General features: G+C 31.4%; 3 protein-coding genes across 10 annotated transcripts; 1 reads left to right on the forward strand and 2 right to left on the reverse strand.

Annotated features, from left to right (window-relative positions):
• Nucleotides 1-736: 736 nt before the first annotated feature.
• LOC141529808 (uncharacterized) lies at nt 737-14172 on the reverse strand. 8 transcript variants are annotated; one of them, XM_074246516.1, is made up of 9 exons: nt 13947-14170; nt 13663-13835; nt 13144-13232; nt 12763-12839; nt 12477-12618; nt 11452-11566; nt 6682-6871; nt 5684-6493; nt 737-5141 (listed from the first exon to the last, which is right to left on the reverse strand). In XM_074246516.1, the coding sequence occupies exons 5-9, from the start codon at nt 12599-12601 to the stop codon at nt 1057-1059; spliced, it is 5325 nt and encodes a 1774-aa protein (XP_074102617.1). In that variant the 5' UTR covers nt 12602-12618; nt 12763-12839; nt 13144-13232; nt 13663-13835; nt 13947-14170; the 3' UTR covers nt 737-1056. The 8 variants fall into 8 exon arrangements, with proteins under 8 accessions (XP_074102617.1, XP_074102616.1, XP_074102614.1 ...); XM_074246515.1 differs by having other exon boundaries at nt 13177-13232; nt 13321-13835; XM_074246513.1 differs by having other exon boundaries at nt 13321-13835.
• A 1114-nt stretch (nt 14173-15286) lies between these two features.
• Dbp21e2 (putative ATP-dependent RNA helicase Dbp21E2) lies at nt 15287-18215 on the reverse strand. Its single transcript, XM_074246522.1, has 7 exons — nt 17993-18215; nt 17648-17890; nt 17270-17575; nt 16747-17004; nt 16551-16658; nt 16077-16468; nt 15287-15894 (listed from the first exon to the last, which is right to left on the reverse strand). Exons 1-7 carry the CDS (start codon nt 18062-18064, stop codon nt 15690-15692), a joined length of 1584 nt encoding a protein of 527 aa, XP_074102623.1. The 5' UTR covers nt 18065-18215; the 3' UTR covers nt 15287-15689.
• A 691-nt stretch (nt 18216-18906) lies between these two features.
• Nucleotides 18907-22044, forward strand: LOC141529810 (cationic amino acid transporter 4). The gene is made up of 6 exons (XM_074246521.1): nt 18907-19060; nt 19238-19387; nt 19479-19727; nt 19811-20149; nt 20334-21374; nt 21821-22044. Exons 2-6 carry the CDS (start codon nt 19246-19248, stop codon nt 22027-22029), a joined length of 1980 nt encoding a protein of 659 aa, XP_074102622.1. The 5' UTR covers nt 18907-19060; nt 19238-19245; the 3' UTR covers nt 22030-22044.
• Nucleotides 22045-22233: the final 189 nt, after the last annotated feature.

A 22233-nucleotide genomic window follows, 5' to 3' on the forward strand; every position in this document is an offset into this window, starting at 1 on the left:
TTCCTTATGCAATCCATATTCATAAAAGTCCTCCATAGAGATCTTGATAATTCAATAATTATTAAATATAATAAAATTTAAAAATGTAATTGCATTGTCGAATGGACAGTAGTGATAAATGTAAGGCATTAATTAAAATTACAAGATGATTTTTTTTTCTTTTTTTATTATTTTTTATTTTACTTATTTTTTTTCTGTGGATTATACAATAAACTATTTTATTATTCTAATTATAATGGTACACATTTTTAAATATCCTTCACTTTATATATTTGGGATCTGCTATTACAAGTCATCTAGTTAATTATTTGTTAATTATATTCTAGTATATTTATAATTATAATTATAAAAATTATTATTATTAATATTTATCAATACAATGTATGCCAAAATATCAAAAATATATAAAATATATTTTTAATTGTTTACAAATACTTTTTTAAATGTATAGTTATTTGAAACATTTATTATTACGAAAGATAAATAATTTATAATTTTTTTTTGTTAATTTTATTTATATTTATTTATTCTTAGAAAACTAAATATATTTGGTCAGTTTTTTGCGCGTTAAAACGCATCAATTATGGTACTGAAATATATTTATTTATTTTTTTTTTTTTTTCAAATTCATTCATTTATCATGAGCATTCTTAAATACGTAAATATCAATTTTTATAAATTGATATTTTTTTTAATACTTCTAACGTTTGATTAAAAAAAAAAAAAAAAAAAAAAAAAACAAGTTTGGTCCGTAAAAAAAAAAGTTAATTTATAATTTTAATATAATTATTAAAAATATATAACATCTACTATTTATAACAAAAGTAGAAAATAAAACAATACATTATTTTATCGGCGTTGGTAGTTAAATTGCATATTTTTTATCTTTTTACATTTATATTGTATAATTTTAATAAGAAAAATTCTTTAAATTAAATATAGTACTTCCCTAATAATTCATGCATATATCTTCAACGTTTATTACTATAAATTCAAGTAATTAATATCTAATTTATAAAAATAAAATAAAATTTTAATCCAATACATAATTACGTATTATTGATGATCAATAGTTTGAAAAAACCATTCAGTAAATCGTCTTAATTGTTGCGCAGCAGCATGATTCTCATCCTGTAATCTCCGATTTTCATCTCTCAATCTCCTGACTTCATCTTCAAGCGACAGTCGTCTTCTAGTTTCCCGAGCAACTCTTAATTCTAAACTCGACAGATGACCCTGTAAATCAGTGACCGAATTATTAGCAGCGCTGGTAACACTGCTGGTAGACTCATAAATTTTCTCATTACTCCATTCATGATTGTGCTGCTGTTTGAACCTCTGACTATCATGACTATTAGCCCACAAGTCATTACTACCTTCATCAGGATCATTAATACTATTTTTACCATCTCTCACAGCTAAATTATTAATTGTTTTCAAAGGCACGTGTGTTTTAGTAACTCTAGGTGAGAGTCTCTCTTCCTTGGTCATTTTATTTTCACTCGGTGCTGGACTGGAGTTATTACTGTTTGAAATAACCGTAGCAGGTCTAGCTTTCGTTAAAATAACTTCTGAAGCGGCATTAACATTTGAATTTGAATTATTATCTTGTCTTATGTTTGCTGAGGCTAATACACTTAATGTCGTCGTAGAAGTACCGCATAAATTTTCTCTAGATCTACATTTATTCTGTATTTCTAGTTCATTATTACAATTATTATTATTATTATTATTATTAGTTATATTATTACCAATAACTTTATTAACATCATTACTTTTGTCAACTAAATTAATTTTATAATTCTCACTATTATTACTATTGTCTGAGTAATTATCATCATTGACAATATTACCATTGTTATTTAAAGGATTGCAAGGCTTTGTATTATCATCAGCAATATAATCTGGGTTTATTAATTTCATAAGATCTTCTTGTAGCGTACTAGAAGTTAAATTAGCAGAATTTCTCAATTGATTTCTACCAATAGATTTAGGCCGGGGCGATTGATTCCGTGGGCTGGTATTAGCAGCAGTAACAACAGCAGCAGCGGCATTAGAATTAACACTACTACTACTACTACTACTACCGCTTCCTGGACGATGTTTACCAGTTCTTCTTACCGCAGAAGAAGAAGAAGAAGAAGAAGAATTTTCGCATGCATTCAATGTTAATTCATCTTCACTTGGCACTGTTGGTATCTCCGAAGCTGTTATTATTGTTGGTGGATTATTTCCATCAAATATTCTCACCTCAGGCGGCAAACTCGACGACGTATAATCTTTTCTCATATACTCGTGCGCTAATTTACGGGAAAAAGCACGTTCAGGTAAATTACTCTTTAAACAAGTTACCTTTTCTCCAATTATAAATTCATGAGTTGGTTCACGTACTGTACCACCCGACGCTATTGTACTTGAAGTATTAATACTGTCATCGCGAGATAAATTAACTTCATAATTTAGCCCCAATGCTTTAACACGATTGACATCTGGTGTACTGATAATAACATCGTGATTATTTTTTCTTTCATAATCATTAGCATTAAATTCATAACCAACTGATCTTTCTCGATATTTACAGTTAGAATCATTAGAATTATTATCAACAGCTCGAGATTCTTCATAATTATCATTTTTACCAGTTGCTCTAATTTCATAATCATTCTTTGGCTTCCGTAACACACGACTTGTTTCATTGTCGTAAGTACTGTGAGCGCTCAGCTCATTATCATTAGTGGTAGCTTGTTCACTGTAACGAATCCCATTGCTCTGGACCATTGATTTCGAATTGTAACCAGAGTTTTGATGGTTTTGAGCTAATGAAGTTGAAGAAGATAATTTTTGATGGGCATGGTTCGATCCGTACCTGTAATGATCTTTTTGTATTCTTGCGTAATTAGCTGCTGGATCTTCTTGATTATTATTATTATTATTATTATTATTATTATTATTATTGTGACTGCGATTAGCTTCATCAAGTCGTTGATAATTACTCTCATGGATGACACGCGGTGAAACATAATTTGATTCTTTAGAATAGTAATCATGTTTTAACTGATCGGTTGTTGATTTATCATGAGACTCACGTTCTTTTAACCTAGCAGGTAAAGGTGGTGGTGGAGTCCCGTCAATGCGGTGACTTGCATCTTGTTCAGGAGCCTCAAACAAATCGTACCATCTTTCATCGGTATGATTGTTGGTATTAACAGAAGCTCCAGCAGCGTTATTAACTGTACTGGCAATGACACTAGTACTAGAATTCGCATTATTATTATTATTATTATTATTATTATTATTATTATTATTATTATTATTATTATTATTAATATTAATATTACTATTATTAGACGACATTGTAGAGTCTTGGATAAACCTTGGATCGTTGAAAGACCGCGAACTAGAACCAGTACCGTAACCAGAGCTATTGCTGGATCTCGGCGGACTGGTAGATCGCTCGTAACTTTTGGTTTGAGCAGCTTGTTGGCTCGGAACATTTTCAGAGTTTATATTCTCGTAGTCGGTTTCATAATTAGCTGATAAATACTGACACGTTTGGAGCGAACAGCCGCGACGTGGCTGCCCGTCATTAGTCGGCGGTATAACGGTCACCGTTACTTGGGCACTGGTTTTAAGTAGATCGACCATTTGATCGTGACTCAAGGTCGAGACAGCGACCTTGCAAATTTCAACGAGCCTGGAGCCTTGTCTTAAACCCGCTTGCCAAGACAAACCCATCGGTTCGACTTGAGTAACGACGCCGTCGGGTTGAACGTGAAAACCCAGTTGCCCCAACGAGTTCCGTTTAAGTGACAACTCAGATGCTGGCGATCCCTGAGTTACTGCTCGTAGCCGCGCTACTATCTCCATTATTTCGTCTCTCTCCGAATAATCTGGACGTACGTGAATACTTATGCACTCGCCTTGGTGATAATACAGCCTCAAACTGTTGGTCTGGGCATGCCAACCTAATACATTAACGCAGGGTGACACGAATACAGTTTGCCGTGAATGTTCTTCAATTAACACGATTGTGTCTACGGAGATTCCCAAATAACAGTCGGTACTTTGATTGCTCTCTTCTAAAATAACTTGCCAGCAAATTGCACCACGTTGGGACGCATCACAGGCCAGTCTTGGTCTTATTGGTGCTTTTTTCTTGCTGCTAAATGACAGCATAGAAAATTTCTGTCCAGTGTCGATGATTGTGGTGGTTAAATAATTAACAGCTAGATCTTTTAGATACTCTTGACGGGTCCTGGTAGCCATTGTAGAAAATTTTTCAGACCGGTGAGCTGCATTCTCGGCATTTATCATCTTGGCTAATATAAAATCGGCGAATGATTTTCCTTTGTTAAAGGTTGCATCTGGAGGCACGGGTGGTCCGAAAATAGGCACCTCTTTGCTACGTGATACAGCAACACTGTACTGAGTATTGTCTGTACACGGATTTATAGCACGTACGATGATAAATACGTGCTGAAACTGTGATCTGATTCGCCGGGGACTAAACGGCAATGCACCGGGCTCTTGGAATACAATAGTTACGATATCATTACCGATGTGTCGCTTCCTGAGTAATTGTTGTCGATTATTTGGCGTAAATGGTAACATTGTCACTACGTGAAATGTTAATTGAGATCCTCTGTGAGTTGCTGCAACAGCGTGAGTTCCCGTCGAATCTGTTCTAGTATCAAGGCCAGCTTTGTAACCTTCGAACCCACGTAACTTTACTCGCTGACCGACTGTGTCCAAAAATTCAAGAAATGCTGGGCCAGCGTGCTGGTTGTTGTACATTTCTTCCTCGGTCCGTTGACCGGCGCGACAATAAAGCACTCCGACTTTGTAACGGTTTGAGAGACCCTGCTCATCTAATCTCGCAAGAGTTTCTTCGGCTGCGGGTGTTCCTAATCTGAGGCATCCTAATTGTACTTCCGGAGCTACCAGCTCTAATATTTCTCGAGTTGGAATTCGAGATCCTTGGTGAGTTCGTAAACCTAAAGCTTCTTCGGGTATTGACCCGCGGAGAGTTAGTAATTCAGATGTACGAACAATAATGCGGTAGTGGTTTCCGTCTTTGCGAATGCTTATTGCTACTGGTCCGAGTTGTTCATCCATACCAAACCAATTTTGATGTTCTTTACCTATAAAATATCATAAAAATTCATATATAACTATAGTAACCACATTGTACTATAAATTTACATATTTTTAGATAGCATTAAAATTTTTTTATTAATAAATCTGATAAAGGATATTTAATTCTATTTTTATTAATTAGTGCCAACAAAAATTTTATTACTTATTAATAAAACTAGGAACCTTGCTTTCATTTGAGTACTACATGTATTTTTGATATATTTTTCATATATACATACATATAATATATATTTTAAAAATATAAGCTCATCCCGATGTTACACTCATCAAAAGTTTTCATTTGAGTACTCACATGCATTTTTGATATATTTTTCATATAAACATATATATAATATATATATAAATATATAAAATATATGAAAAATTGATGTGGGTACTCAAATGAAAGGTCTTGGTGAATGTAACGTCAGGGTGAGCTTATATCTTTAAAAATGTCAATAGTTCACGAGATACAAGATGATTTCTCAATTATGAAGATAAAAAAAAACATCTAAAAATAATTTTAACTAATAAATAAATTTCTTACCAAAAAAGTATTTTCTGTAATACCGTGCTCCTTCATCGACGCTTTCAATCGGCAATAATCGTTTACGCAACGGACAAGTATGCTTCCAAAGTGTCTCCCCAGGCATAGGCTCAAGTACAGAGACTCCATAAGACAATGATGGCCGATGAGCACCGACAGTAGGACTGGGTGATCTAGCCAAGGCGACTTCGCGTTCTCCTTCACCGCCAATTTCATTCCGAAAAAATGGACATGACTCGAGTAAATCATTGCTTTTACCATCCCCAGGATCATCAACGACTTCATTGCCCTCAGGCGATTCGTTGTCAGGCGTAGGTGCTCGTATAGTACTAGCGGCAGACGCTCCAGTGGCCGTGTTTCTACGCCTAGCCAATAGTATCCCACGGAGCTTGGCCGCGTAACCGAGATTAGCGGTCAATGACTGGGTGTCGTAGTGTACAAATGCTCGCCGGCGATGTCGTTCCTCAAGATCACTCGACACAACAGTTGCCGGAGTGGAAACGCCAGCAGGCGGGCTCTCTTTACCGCCCCAAAGTCGGTTGATTTTTAATCTAACTTTGGGACTGGATGCTGAGGTCGGTCCACAAACTTCATCGGTAGACGTGCCCGCATTGAAAATACTTGAATCTAGAGCTCCGTGATGATGAAGTTGATGGTGGTGGTGATGATGATGATGATGATGATGATGCGGGTACAAACGATCCGCAGAAGATCGCCCGCTCCGGAAATCTTGAAGCATCGTAAAGATGTGCTCGCCTGAGGAATTCCCGCCTGGTAGGTTACATTGACCGGCGACCACGTCGATGCTCCCTGGATGTTAATAAAACAATTTATAATAATAAATCAATGAGTTACAACACAGCAGCTTCTTTTAAATGATGTCTCAACTTTCACGTTTGACAACATGTGTGTATATAGGGGCACAAAAAACAAGGTAAGGGTAAGTAAAAAAATAAAAAATAAAAAAGCAAGTATGGTGAATGTATATTATTACTTACCGTGGGATCCATACTCCCGTCGAAGTGGCTGAGCATCAGTCACACGTCCAGAACGCTCTGGACTGTGGGGCAATTCTAAACTGGAATTTGATCTGTGCAAAGTAAGCCCGCCACGGCTGATACGACTCCCACCAGCATTGCCGCCACTTCCGCTGCCCATCACCGCCAGCTGAGCAATCATCTCGTCATTCTGTAATACATTCATTCAATAATTCAGTATGCATTAATTTAATTCATTACTTAGCTTTTAATAATTTATTTTTCTTATTATTTATTGTCATTAGTCATTTAGTCATTTCTCAATCAATATCATTATCAATTTTATACAGAGATTAAAGATACTACTGTTTGTTCTTGTAGTATGTTACAGATATATGTAATACGCATTGTGATTGGAAGTCGATTGCGTAAGTTTATCGATATCATTCGATAATCTAAACGTGTGTAGTCAGAGACGACAGCCAAACCGGCTAAAACAGAGAATACCACACGAGTGTATCGTATCGGGAATTAACACACAAGTTAAGAGAGACCGCATTGCAAGACGTCATCAGCCGCTGTGTGTGCACCACCGACTGAACCAGTTATGCTAATACATACATCTATACACACATACATTCATACATTTTTATATACCTATATATAATACCGGAGATTCTTTTTCGGTTGGAGAATCGAATGAGGCATCCACTGGGCCAATACACTCAAATACTTTGAATACTTGACCTTTGTCAAAACAACTTTTATATACATACATATAACTTTTATTGAACATCATTCGCTCATTGATTGATTAATCAATTCTTTTTTTTGTAATAGTTATTTTTAACTTGCTGTAAATTATAAATCAACATTTTTTACTCCAAAATTTAACTGGAGTTCAGATGAAAAAAATAAATTTTCAATTTTTTTTTATTAATTTGCTACTTCTGGTATCATTTATTATATTATTAATTAAAAAAATTTCATTAATAAAAAAAAAAATAATTGAAAAAATATTTTTTTATTTTCAATCTATATTATTAAGAAAATAAGCGAAATTTTGTGACTAGGATGGTCATAGGATAAAATCGTTTTTTTTTTTTTTTAGTGAAATTTCTGTCTCTAGATACATAATTGAGAAATCACCTTGTATCTTGTGAACTATTGAAATTTTTAAAGATATAAGCTCATCCTGATGTTACACTCATCGAGACCTTTCATTTGAAAACCGACATAAATTTTTCATATATTTATATATATTATATATATAAATATATGAAAAATATATCAAAAATGCATGTGGGTACTCAAATGAAAGCTCTTGATGAATGTAACATCGGGATGAGCTTATATCTTTAAAAACGTCAATAGTTAAGAAATTACAGTGCAATTTAACAAAAATTATTATTTAATAAAGCAAATTTTTATTTATTTATAATTCACAAGTCACAGCAGTTACATAGTGACTGCAAAATTGCTAGCAATGTTTAAATATCCAGAATCATCAAATTTTATCTTACTCCAAAAGAATTTCGTTTGACACACTTAAAATAAAAATAATTAAAACCAAAAAATAAATAAATGAATAGATTAAATTCTTTTTGAATAATTTTGTTTTACCGGTAAAAGCTAAAATAAGTGAAGACTCATAGAGTAATTACAGTCCTATTCAGCAACGAATAATAAAACTAATAATTACAAAATTAGCGGTGTAATTTGAAGGTTGAATATTTAATATATTAAAGCAGTTAAAAATAATAAATTAGTATAATGAATCAGTGGGAACAGAATGCACATGTGCGTGTGGATCCCGAGTTAGAGTTAGAGTCTTTTGTCGTCGTTGTCTACGTCGACGTACTGATACTCGTGGTGGTTAGCAGTGATGGGATGGCGCCCTGTACACACGGTATATAATACACCACATACTAGTGTACTGTACAGTAGTGTTTTACGTTGTCTGTCGTCGGGGCATCGAACTCAGACCCAACTCAGCTGCAATACATTCACACAAGTGATGTGTATAAAGCATCGCCATCACCATCACCATCACCACCACCAGCAGCAGCAACAACAACAACAACCAAACCCAACTACATCTCGTTGACTTTACTCAAGTTAAACTCTTACTCGTTGGACTCGTTCACTGGTTAGCTTGTTGTATTCCCTGCACCTCTTTACTTCTTTATATTACTATATACCATCCAGCCATCCAACCATCCAGCTAGTACTCCAATCCATCGCTCAGTGCTTCTTCACTTTACTTGTCCATCGCTTAACTCAACTCTACTCATACTCATACTCTTACTCCTTTTCTTTTATTTTAGAAACAATGAGCGCTATCGGTTTGTATAATACTCCATATCCCATACAAAATAATACAATGATCTATGTACACTAAATATAAACCATTCTATCCAACATACCACACATTACACTCCATAAAATTCATTTACTTCTATTATTCTGCTTTGTCTTAAAAATCTGCAATAAGACCGGAATTTTCCCTCAACAACTTAGAGTCGTAACAATTTAAATTTCTCTTACTTATAAATTTTTTTTTTTAATTTAATTTAATTTCATTGTTTCCTTACTTACTTACATTATTTACTATACTTCGATACTATATATATATTCACTCTTTTACATCACTACGCATTCACACTCAAGTTACTACAAAACACGCGTCGCGTCATGCCACTACGAATACGCGTATTCATTAGTACATTAATACATTGTTATTTCACTTGCAATTAGACATGAATTTGAGTTATGAATTTATCGTCGAACAATCAACAGAAAGTAAGATAAATAAGTATATCTATATGTATCGCTTGTCATTAACATTCAGATATTTAAAATTTTTTATCATTTATCATTTATCTGCATCAAGTATACAATATGTAATCTAAATCATAGCTTATATAACAAAGTAATTTTTTTTTTAAATCCAAGTATATAAAAACTATCAATCATTAATTATTCGAATATTTCAAATTTTTTTCTCATTATAATAAACTTCGTTTTAAAAATTAAACTTATTATTATCTTTACATTATTTAAAAACTATCAAAAATACATTAATTTTTATCATTATTTTTACATTTTTGTGAGAGTTAACTTTTTTTTAATAATTATAAAAATTTATCAAAATAAGTTCATCAATTAAGTCCAAAGCGATGAATAATTTTATAGAGTAAAAAAGAAATTGAATTAAAAATAATTGTAATCTCATTAAGATATTAGTTGAGGGATTTCCGTAGTGTAGTATGCAGATTAACAGGGTATAGAATAGTCTGTTGATCTAAAATGTTATAAAATGTGTTAAATAAATAATTTTTCCAAGAAGAAAGACGTAACTATAAATAACCGAAGTTTATAACGTAGGTTTTATAGTCACCGGATTAGCTTTTACTGGCTTCTTTGTCCCCGTTGATGATTAACTCTTGCCTCTGGGCACTCATCCAGTATATAAAAGCACATATCTCCCCTCCTTAACTCCTCAATTCTCAATCTACAATCCTTACTCCAAACTCCATACTCCATACTCCATACTCCTTACTTACAACATTATACATTAATATTAAATTATTGTTGTTGTTATTATTAGTTAGTGAATACGTTAATTTATACGTAGCTTCCGTTTACGTTGGCCAATGAATTAATGAACAAAATTTTCTATTTTTTGCCATGCCTCCTTAGCCACGAACTATTATTTAGTCATTAAAGGAGTAGAATAGTGTTGATGTTGTAGATCAAGACAACAGCCTATTAGTACATAATAATAAATCACCGGTAATAGTAGTAGTAGTAATACAACTACTAGTAATAGTATTTATAGTGTAGTCATTCAATCCAACTTCTTTCTCTTACGCTTTCTCTTTCTCGTAAATGTCGCTCGCACAATTGGTAAACCGCGTGCTCTCATTTTTATCCTTTTCGCTTTATTATTATCTTGCAATGTTCTATTTATTAATTACTCATTCATTCATTCAATATTTTACATACGCATCCATACATAATTACTTAAATATTAATACACGCATTAAAAAAACAATAAAAAAAAAAATTAGTCTTAAAACAAAAGCCGATTAAGTGTCAAGGCTTTAAAAAATGAGGTTTCACATTTCTATTTTCTTATAAGTATATATAATAGTTATAACTATGTAAAAAATAATAATAAAATAAACTATTGTCAAGAATTTTAATATTAATAAAATCAGTGTATATACATAAGTACATATGGTTAATTATTCATTAAATGCATAATATGTATTGTGTATATACACTCTTATTATCCATGAGAAAATATGCAAATAATAAGCGATATTTTTTTTTTTTTTTTAATGGAAATTAGTAACATAAATTCTCTTGACAATTTATGTTATGTACTTACAAGTTATTATTAATAATCGATTATATTTAAATAAATTAAGTTTATTAACCTACATTTAATTACGTACTATTAAATAAAATTAATTATTATTTCCTGTTCTATTTAAAATATTTCAACAAAATACTTCAAGTGTTAGATGGCTTTAAAAGACACAAGGCCGCTGATAAACGACTGTCATTGTCTAATATACCGATAATAACCAGCTCAATTTTAAAAGTTGAAATTATATTTCAATAGTATAAATGACTAAAAGTTTTTCAAACTGTGTACAGAAATTAGAAAAAAAAAATGTTTAATGTTGATATTAGTTAGCGTTTTAGTATAATAATAAAAAAGTAACTTAATAACGTAATATTAAATGTTTACACTTGAAAATAAATAAAAGCAAAACTCACATTATTAAATAAAGTTGAATGTCGCTGGCGCGACAAACACGGAAATGCGAGCGGTAGCCCGCTCTCTCGTTTCCTCGCCAATATAGTTGAAGTTTCCGTTTCTTGATAAATCTTCCTTGATTAAAAATAATAAAAGAAACAGTAACACAACTATCTTTTAACCAATATCTGTCTTAAATAATAAGCAATAATACCTCATATTATCACTAAAAAACACGATTTAACAAAACATCAACATCAGCGTCCACTTTCATCTATAATCTATTAACAATAATAACAACAACATCAGCAGCAGCAGTAACAACAAAAAAAAACTGTTAGATATAATCATCCAACGATTACATGGTGAACGTCACATACACATTATGTACACTAAGCGGAAATATTAAAACAAAAACAAAAATAATATCTTGCGTTTTAAAAAAAAGTCAAAAAAAAAAAAAAAAAAATTCCACTGCACTACTACGACTTGTTAGTCGTTACTTGTACTCGTTATATATTTACGAGAGTCCTATCCGCATCCAATCCACTCTTACTCTAATATAAAATATAAACTGGTAAGTAAGCAGCAGCAGCAGCAGCAGCAGCAGCAGGAGCAGGAGCAGCACCGTGTCTGTCACATTCTACTATGAAATACATGAATAGAAGGAGGTAGCCGTGATGTTTGAATGGCCTCGAGAGTCGTTGGAAGACAACGGAACTCAACGTATACGTGAGACCATTTAAAAAACGTATCAAAACGCATTGAGACACCTTTGGGTAATTAATAAGGCCAAGGAAGCTATTTATCCTAAAAAATAACACAAATTAAACAATGCTATTATCATCAATAAATTAAATAAAAATAAAAGTCATAGCGTACACTTAATTAATTAAAACTACGCACCACATGTAAGTAAAATGGTTATAACACAAGCACACCACACATGTGAATCAAATGGTATGTATTATGGAGTCTTTTGACGATACGAGCCGTGATGATTTTATTAATTTATTTTTCTACACTTTTTAGTTTCAGTGTTTACCTCCTACGCGGCTTCAATAACATTTTCGTCTGCCTGCTGCTGGTCCGTAAATTCTTGAAACTACCAAGACGGCACATAACTTGTGCACATGTGGACTTTAAATCTGGCGTGTCCGTTGATTTCATAACTGTTACTCTCCGTTCTGTAGTATTATATATATATATATATATATATATATATATATATATATATATATATATATATATATATATATATATATATATATATATATACTTTAATAAGTTATATTATATACTTCATAAATAATAAACACTTGAGTACCTACTATTGCAATAATATAATTCTATGACCGTTCGATTTAATTGTCCATTTCACTCCAATCCACTTGGCAATTTTTTTATTCTAAAATAAAACCCACAATGTATATACTTAAATACTCTTACACTTAACTTTTACAAAATTATTTTTCCTTGCATTCTTTGTGTCAAAGTCAATAGGATTGTAAGAAAAAAAAGAAAAAAGAAAAAAAAAGGTTACAGAAAAAAATTTCTTTGTACTTAGCAAAGTTATTTGAGAGAAGCTTGACGGAGTACTATATATACGTTCTTTTTCTTTTTCTTTGAATTGTATTGTCGTAGTTATGTTATAGAGTATTAGGTATAGGTAAGTATTAGGTATGGGTAGGTATACATCGACATATACGTACACATTTAGGTATAGGTATTTATTATATACTGACACACTGGTGGTAGTAAAGGCAGCTGTGTTACAATTACAATGAATACGAAGAAATGTCTGAAAAATAAATAAAATATTTGTGAGATTTAATTGGCACGTGAAAAAAAGTAAAATAAATTAGATTAAACAATAAACATGATATTACATTACTTTACTATACTGCAGAGTGTATTAGTAAGTATAGCGCACAAAAAAAATCATGACACTCAAGTTGACAGATGTAAAAATTTTTTTAGATATTTATAGCAATGAAATAATTATAAAAAAAATTAAATTAAAAAGTTTCACATGTAAAAATTAATAAAAATTACAAGTGAAAATTTTTAGAAGCATTTTTTTATTGTAATTAATTTATTGAAAAATTTTTTTAAATTAACAGCTGACTGCTAACTTCAGTATTATAAAAAATCCACAATCATATAACATTAGACACTGTTTAGTTATTAAATGCGTAGGAAGGTAAAATATAATATTTTACGGCACGCACCTCAAAGCGCTCACTACACGAGTGCAACTGAGCTCGATACAAACCGATGTTCAAAAGTTGGTGTTGGTGATGGCGGTGGAGATGGCGATGCCAGCGGGGGTGAAAGAGACGAGAGACCGGTGAGTTGATGCCAAACGATTACGATGGCGACGCCCGATGTTGTTGTAGTAGTGCTGTAAGAATTGCTCTGCTGAATAGAATAGAATAAGAAGGAGAATCTCTGGCTCAGGGATTAAATAGCAAGAGCAAGAGAAAAAGCAAGACTGTTTTAGTTGTATACATACCTATGTACTACGTGAACGTGAAGATAAGGCTTCTGAGAATGAGTAGAGGATGGATCGGCTCTGATGTGAGTTGTTGATGTTTACAGTTGATGCTAGTTCACTACATATACGCTTTAGACTCTACTCACAGTTGACGGTTCGAAGTGTGTAATCTTTTTTACACGGTGACGATGATGACGATATAATACTGTGACTATGCTCGTTGGAGTAGAAAATACTTCATCCCATTACACTCCGGGAGAATAAGGAGGATAAAATAAAACCTCTGTTGAGACAGAGACATATTTATATACAATGATACTGAAATTGAGAGACATCTGATCATTTTTAGAATTTTTTTAACAAACATGTTATAGCGAGAAAAATTAATTGAAAAATTTTATCTTTAGAAGCTCTGAAAAATTATAAATTAGATTTTTATAAATAATTTTCTATACCTAGTTTATTTTTCAAGCAAAATCAAAATATTGTCAAGTGTCTGCTAACTTCAGCTTCATTTATATACGTTGTATTTATATTACAACGAGTAAAGGGCAATTATTATTAGTATATACAATAGCAATGCATAGAGAATAATATATAAATATAAACATAAAAAGTAAGACAGCAACAAGTCACTGCTGTGATATGAAGGTCTTGTCCCCTCCAAATCCATCTAACTTTTTACGCTCTTCTATTATTATATTATTCTTAATCCCCCTTTATATCTTAGACCACACCGTCGGATATATGTACATCATAATATAATATATGTATGTATAAACATATTTTACAAGGAGTTATCGCACAGTAAATCACATTACTAGGTTTTCTATTATTCAGAGAAACTCCCATTCCATATAATATAATGTATTTGCTCTGAAGATTGGTCAGCAATTCCAGGCATTTCCGAACCCTGTGACTCATTCCTCTCTCTTTTTAATAAAACCGTTTTTTTTTCTTTCTTCTTTTCTTTTTTTTTTTACTTTATTTTCACACGCCTGTCGTATAAATACCTCAACAAGGTATCATGTATGTACTAACATCACATGAATTTTCTGGTACTCTAATAGCCATTTTTAGCTTCACTTATTTTGTTATTTTCTTTTTTGAGCAATACGAGTACGGGAGAATGATGCCCCTGTCCTACATGTTACGGTAGTACCCACGCTAATTACACCATCATAATCATAATCACAATCATAGTCATAGTCATAATCATAATCATAATCATGATGGTGGTGATGATGATGATGATCAGCGCCTGAATAAGACGGAGGTGGATAAGTTGCTGAATATTGGAATAGGCGATTCTTAAATAATGAGATTTACAATGAAAAAAAAAAAAAAAAAATTAAAAACTTTCGAGATTTTATCGTTGAATTTATTTGGAATTCATAAATAATAAATGAATGTAATGAATAAAAAAAGAATAGGATGCGCGTAAAAGAGGTTTTTTTTTTTTATGTATCGGGGGAAAAAATAAAAACAAACTCAGTTGACCGGTTGATAGTGCGTATAGTATGGCATGTGTTTAAACCGGATGTAATGGTATGTAGATTCAGTGAATGGACGAGCGGATGGGTGGTAGTAGGTACACTCCCTATTTCCTTTTGCCAAAAATGTTTTTCTTTGTTTCAGAGCAATAAATTCAATCGAGTATGTACTTTCCATCTTTTCCTGTTTTTTTTTTAATTTTTTATTTTTTATCATCATCATTGTAATAAAAAATTATTGTTGTTTTGTTATTTACAAAATAAAAAATTATTTATGTAAATTTATAAGATCTCTAAGTTCACTATCCATTTCATGTTTCTCACGTTGTTCTAAAAGATCGAACATCGGCAGTGGCTTCATGCGTCTGGTTATTCGCTCTATTTTTTTCGTCATTTCTATTTCGAGTGGTCTACTTATAAAATTGATAACTCTGCCATTTGGTTTTCCACCAACTCTTCCGGTTCTTCCACATCTGAAATTATTCAATTAATTGTCATAATTCATCATATACCTTTTTTGAATCATGATCTCAAACTAAAAATTTATTCAAAAAATTTCAACATTTTTTTTCAATAAAAATAAAATTTGCTATTAAAAATTTTTTTATGACTAAAATATATTGAAATAATTTTGATGCTTAAAATAATTAATTACCTGTGTATATATTCAATAGTACTCAGCGGAAAATCATAATTAATAATACAGTCGACCATAATAGTATCTAAACCTCTAGCTCCAGCATTTGTCGTCGACAATACGTTAACTTCACCATTTTTAAATGCCCTGTACTTGCCGTTTCGTATCAACGTTGGCATCGAACCATGTAAATTAAATGTTTTTATATTCATCTGATTCAAAAATATGGAAATCCAGTCACACGTTGCTCTATCATTACTGAATATCAATGTTGGTTCTCGTCTTAACGCACGTGGTTTTACGAATTTCAGAAGCATTGGTGCCTTCTGTGTCGACCCAAGTCGCATAAACTTTTGAGGCACTAGCACTTTATGCGTATTAGCCGTCGAGATTTGTACAATAGAATCCGTCTTAAACATACAATAAATAAATAATTAAAATTATTTATTCTAGATAAACAAATAAATTAATATTAATTTGTGAGATACATACATTAATACATTTACTTAAATATTCGGGTATTGTTGAAGGAAAAGTAGCTGAAGATAATGTTAGTTGACTACTTTCCGGAAGGTTATCGTCAATCTGTTCATATCCAAACTGAAATTATATTTAATAGTTATTATTAATGACAAAATATAAACTATTAGTACTTTTAAAAATAATAATGGATAATTTATTAATGTACTTTGATTCTTTGAAGAAAATATCCCAATTTATCATCAAAAGTCTCGTCAAAAAGTGCATGAGCTTCATCCAAAACTACATGGCGGACGTAGTCTAATTTATAAATCCTCACAGTTGTTAACTTACTTACAACTCCAACTGTACCGACTAAAATGTCAACATCTTTCACTGATGGATTTCGCATCATTCTTTTAGTTTTACCTCCACTTATTGCTTTGACACTGATATCTAAGTCTTTGGCCAATTTTTTTGCTTCATTCTAAAAGAAAATCATTTTATTAAATCGCGTTCCAGATGCTACAAGGGCGTATTTCGGCAAAAGGTCCCAGTGAAAAACTATAATCGTGTGTAAAAATTTTTTTTTTCGGGAATCAACGTATTTTTGTATGAAACGTGAAGAAATGCAAAAAAAAAAATTTTCTCCAAACTAAAAATTTTTTTTGGACTTAGAAAAAAAAATAGGATTTTTATTATACACTCTTATGGTTCCTGGGTGCCTGTATTATGATTAAAAATTTATTTACTCCAATTTGATGTGCCAATTCTTTGCTGGGAGAAAGAATCAAAGCCAAAGGAGAATTAGCCGGTCTATTTTGGATCTGTTTTTTCCATTTTAATATTTGAGTCATAATAGGAAGTAAAAACGTCAATGTTTTTCCACATCCTGTTTCACCAGTTATAAATATATTTTGTCCATCTAACATTTGAGGTATTCCACGTTTTTGTATCACAGTTGGATCCTCAATGCCGAGTGCTTTAAGATTTTTAATTAAGCGTTCATCAATACCTAAGTCACTAAACGAATTTTTTTCACATTTTTCTTCGTCTTTCTAAAAATATATATAAAATAAATTAATTAATAACAAAAATAGACATACAACTAGTTAAATAAATGCACAAACCTCAAGTACGGGAAAAATTGTAAAATAATCCCCTTTAGATTTAACACTATGCCAACTCCCAGATGCTATTGGCATGTCTTCAAATTTATTATACACTTTACCAGGATAAAAATTGAATACCTTTTTGCTACATTGTATTATTGGTTTGACAAGATCATTTTTATTTACTTCTTGAGCATCATTATCATCATCATCAAGTTCAGGATACATAAGTATTGAATTTTGTCTCCATATCGTTGACAACTAAATTTTAATAAAAAATAATTGTAATTAAAATTTAATTTTTTAATTTTTATTAATAATTCAAGATAAAAATATTAAAAAAAAATTTTTTTCAATACTTACAGAATACTTTCGAAGGTTATGAATTCCACCAACTTCTGCAACTTGGCACAATTTACACAATTGCCGGATCATATTTATAGCTTATAATAAATAAAAAAATTAATCAACAATTATTAAATCAACAATTGTTCGTAAATGTCATTATTTGATTATTTGTTTTGTTGAAATAAATACCGAAAATAAAATAATAACAATGAGATACTACACATGGCACAGTTATCTAGCTTACCAACCAAATGGAAATGAAAATAAAAAAAATAAAAATCAAATCACTTCGCGCGTAAAATTTAAAATAACAATACACTTGAAAGCTATTCTTAAATGCATTGTACCTTTTTTTTAGATTATAAATAAATGTGCATTTTCATATCAAATGCGTCAGAGTTTAAATATATAATTATAAATAGTCCAATAAAATATTCAAGCTTTCATATTTATAAATGTGATAAATGTTATTAATTTTTTATTTTTGCAAGAAGATGTAATTTTATAATGACTTTTAATTTAGCTGTCACTTGACAATTTTTTAATTTTCTTCAACAAAAAAATTTGTTTTATAAAATTATTTTTTAAAAATTGCATTTTTAATTTATTAAAATTTCTTCATGCCAATTTTCTTTTTTCTAATTTTTTTTGCCATAATTTGTTTATTAAAAAAATTCTAAAATATCTGCTAAATTAATTTTCTTAAATTTACCAAATTTTATCAAATTACAATCATAATAATCTTTTCAAAATAACAAATTAAAGCTCTAATCTTATAATAAAGACAAAATATTATTTATTAAATGAAGATATATTGCTATAATTGAGATAAAAATTGAGATTTAAAAGTTCATAAGACTATTGTTTATTTGTTTTTATTATAAGCGCAATAGATATGAATGAAAAAAAAGGATGTCATGGTATAGACAGTGATAAGTAAAATCAATGAAAGCCTTGAGCTTGCGTAGAAACCGCCACCCACTCGCTAATGAAAATTTTTTATATTTTTTCATCTATCCTCAAAAGCTATAAGCTCACCAACTTCATCAATAGTCAACTATCAATACACCGAGTACCTGAAAGGTAAGTTAAATTAATTAATTTATTATATCTTATGTAAACTAAAATCCATAACTACCCTGGTGATTTGTCGTTTCAATAAATTTGTCTTTGTACTCAGTAGTTTTGATTTTAAAAATATCATCTTAACAATCAAACAGCTGTTATAATTGAACAAAAAATAATTTTTATTTTTTACAGGCTTTATAATGCCTTCAGTCCGGAGGATGATCCTCGGGCATGTCATGTCAGGAATTTGCTCTAAAATGAATCGAGTGAAGCGTCTGGAAGGTGATGGAATGGAGACACCTTTAAAAAGATGTTTGACTACTTTTGATATGACATTTTTGGGTAAGTAATAAAATAATTAATTAATTAATTAACTAATAGTATCAATAATTGATTTTTCATTATTGATAAAATTATAATTAAATTTGTGTAGGTGTGGGTCACATGATGGGAGCCGGTATTTATGTCCTGACTGGGCAAGTAGCTCATTCAATAGCTGGACCCGCAATAATAATAAGTTTCGCGTTGGCTGGATTAGCATCAGCTTTTGCCGCCTATTGTTATGCTGAATTCGGTGCTCGTGTTCCAAAAGCTGGAAGCGCTTATGTCTACACTTATGTTACAATAGGCGAGTTCTGGGCATTCGTTATTGGCTGGAATATTATTCTGGAACATATGATAGGTAATTATTGAAATAAAACTTTTGATATCTGGCGGTATTTAAATTAAAGCAGTTAAAGATAATTTACTTGATGATATTAACAGGTGGTGCTTCAGTAGCAAGAGCTTGGAGTGGTTACGTAGATTCATTGACTGGAGGAACACTGAGCAATCTTACAAGTGATCTTATGAGTGGACACGAGATGAGCGCGTCCCTTGGTCATATACCAGATCCTTTGGCTTGCATACTCTGTCTAGTATACGCTCTTATTCTTGGCTCTGGTGTAAAAGTATCATCACGTTTAAATTCTGTCCTTACTATGGTCAATCTTGGTGTTATTGGCTTAGTCATTGGACTCGGATGTCAGTATGCCAATTTTGGTAACTGGACCGATGAAAAACATTATGGATTTATGCCATTTGGTGTTGCCGGTGTTATGGCAGGTAATTTATTTTAATATCTTTAAAAAAAATCTAAAAAATTGCATAGAAAAAACTTGAAAAAATTTCCATATGCATTTTTTTATAATATTTCTTCTGTAACAAATAAATTGTTTATAAATTATTAAAAAATTATCAAATTCACACTCTAATAATAATAATAATAATAATAATTTTTTTGATAAAGGTGCTGCGAAATGTTTCTATGCATTTGTTGGATTTGATTCAATTGCAAGCTGCGGCGAAGAAGCGCGAAATCCAAGCAAAAGTATACCACGAGCAACATCATTTTCAATGATAATTGTCGTGATTGGTTACATACTACTCAGCGGAATGCTAACGCTAGTTGTTCCTTACTGGGAAATAAATCCAACTGCAGCATTATCTGAGGCATTCGCATCCCAAGGCGTCACCTGGGCGAAGTATGTCATCAGCATTGGAGCGCTCTGTGGGATGACGACTACTCTCTTTGGGTCATTATTCTCACTTCCAAGAATAATTTACGCCATGGCCAGTGATGGTCTAATCTTCTCATTCCTCGGTCGTGTCAATGAAAGAACCCAACTACCGATTATTAATCTAGCCATCAGCGGTGTCATGTGTTCTATAATAGCTCTGCTCTTTGATCTAGCACATCTCGTCGAATTCATGTCCATCGGGACTTTCCTTGCCTACACCATTGTCTCAGCAAGTGTAATTATTTTACGATACAGGCCCATTAATGATATTCCGCATTTTATTCCAACAAAGACACATGAAGCAGAATCGCCGAGTGACACGAGTAGCACTAGCAGTCTAACAGATTCATCCCCCGACGACTCGGAGCTTATTGAGAGCCAAAAAATTAATCCTGTAGGCAGACTGAAGAAACGTTACGCTAAATTAGCTAATGTTATTGGAAATTGGGAACCAGGGACCGCTGTAATGGCAGCGTTAATAATTTACATTGCTGGATGCATTTGTATTTCAGTACTTTTACTTGGTCTTACTTCTCCGTTTGATCAAGAACCATCTTGGTGGAATAATTTACTCTATTTCTTCGTTTCATTGATTATGGTTGCCTGTTTACTGATTATTGGAGCACATGAACAATGCCCAGCCGTTGATGATAAATTCCGGGTACATTTTGTACCTTTAGTTCCTGCAATCAGTATTTATATTAACATTCTTCTCATGAGTCATTTGCAATTACTTACGTGGCTTCGCTTCTTTGTCTGGATGTTTCTAGGTATGTCATTAATTTATTATTTATTCAAAATTATTAATAAATGATTATGTCATCACTCATAACAGTATCACTAGAAATTTTTCCTTGATTTCAAAATAACAATTAATAATTAACAGTGTCAAATTTTTTATATTACGGCAGAAATATTGGTCGTATAAAAAATTTCTTAAGTAAAAGTTTTTCAAAATTTAATTTTATAAAAAAAATACCTGTTATAATTTTTTCTTGAGACTAACAAAAAAGCCGCAATTTCAAAATTAAGATTTTTATAATTAGAGAAAATTTGAATAATTTATTATGAATCTTAAGAAGGGTTTATATATTTTTTCTGTCGCCCTCCTCTATTAGACAAATTTTTTTATAAAAAATGAAATTTTTCACAATTTTTTTACATAAACTTTTTTTTTATGTAAATTACTTTTATAATTATTAATATTTTCTTTCAGGTATTTTAATTTACTTCCTCTATGGAATTCATCACAGCAAAGAAGCAGGTCCTAACTCTTATTCTGTTCTGATGACAAGATTTGAAGAAGAACAAACTCAATCGAGGAATAAAGTTAACTCTGGCTTAAAATTTAAACCAACTCGGTTATTAAAATCGAAAAAGAATTCTGATAAGCAACCTATCCTCAATGCCGATTCATATCGTTAAAACAAAAAGTCAGTATTATTCATTCATTACTATTATTATTTATCAGTTTCTATATTTTATCAAATATAAAATACATGCTGGTACATTGTAAAGACTGGATTATTTTAATTAAACTTGTCACAAGTTGTAATTGTTAATTAAAAGTCGCTGTACGTACAAATTGCAGTTCTATAGAAAAATATCTACATATTATAAATGTGTATC

Source organism: Cotesia typhae, unplaced genomic scaffold (assembly GCF_013202065.1).
Source record: "Cotesia typhae breed Kobodo isofemale line unplaced genomic scaffold, CoteBio_Ctyphae contig_48, whole genome shotgun sequence".
In the NCBI taxonomy this organism is placed as follows: Eukaryota; Metazoa; Arthropoda; class Insecta; order Hymenoptera; family Braconidae; genus Cotesia; species Cotesia typhae.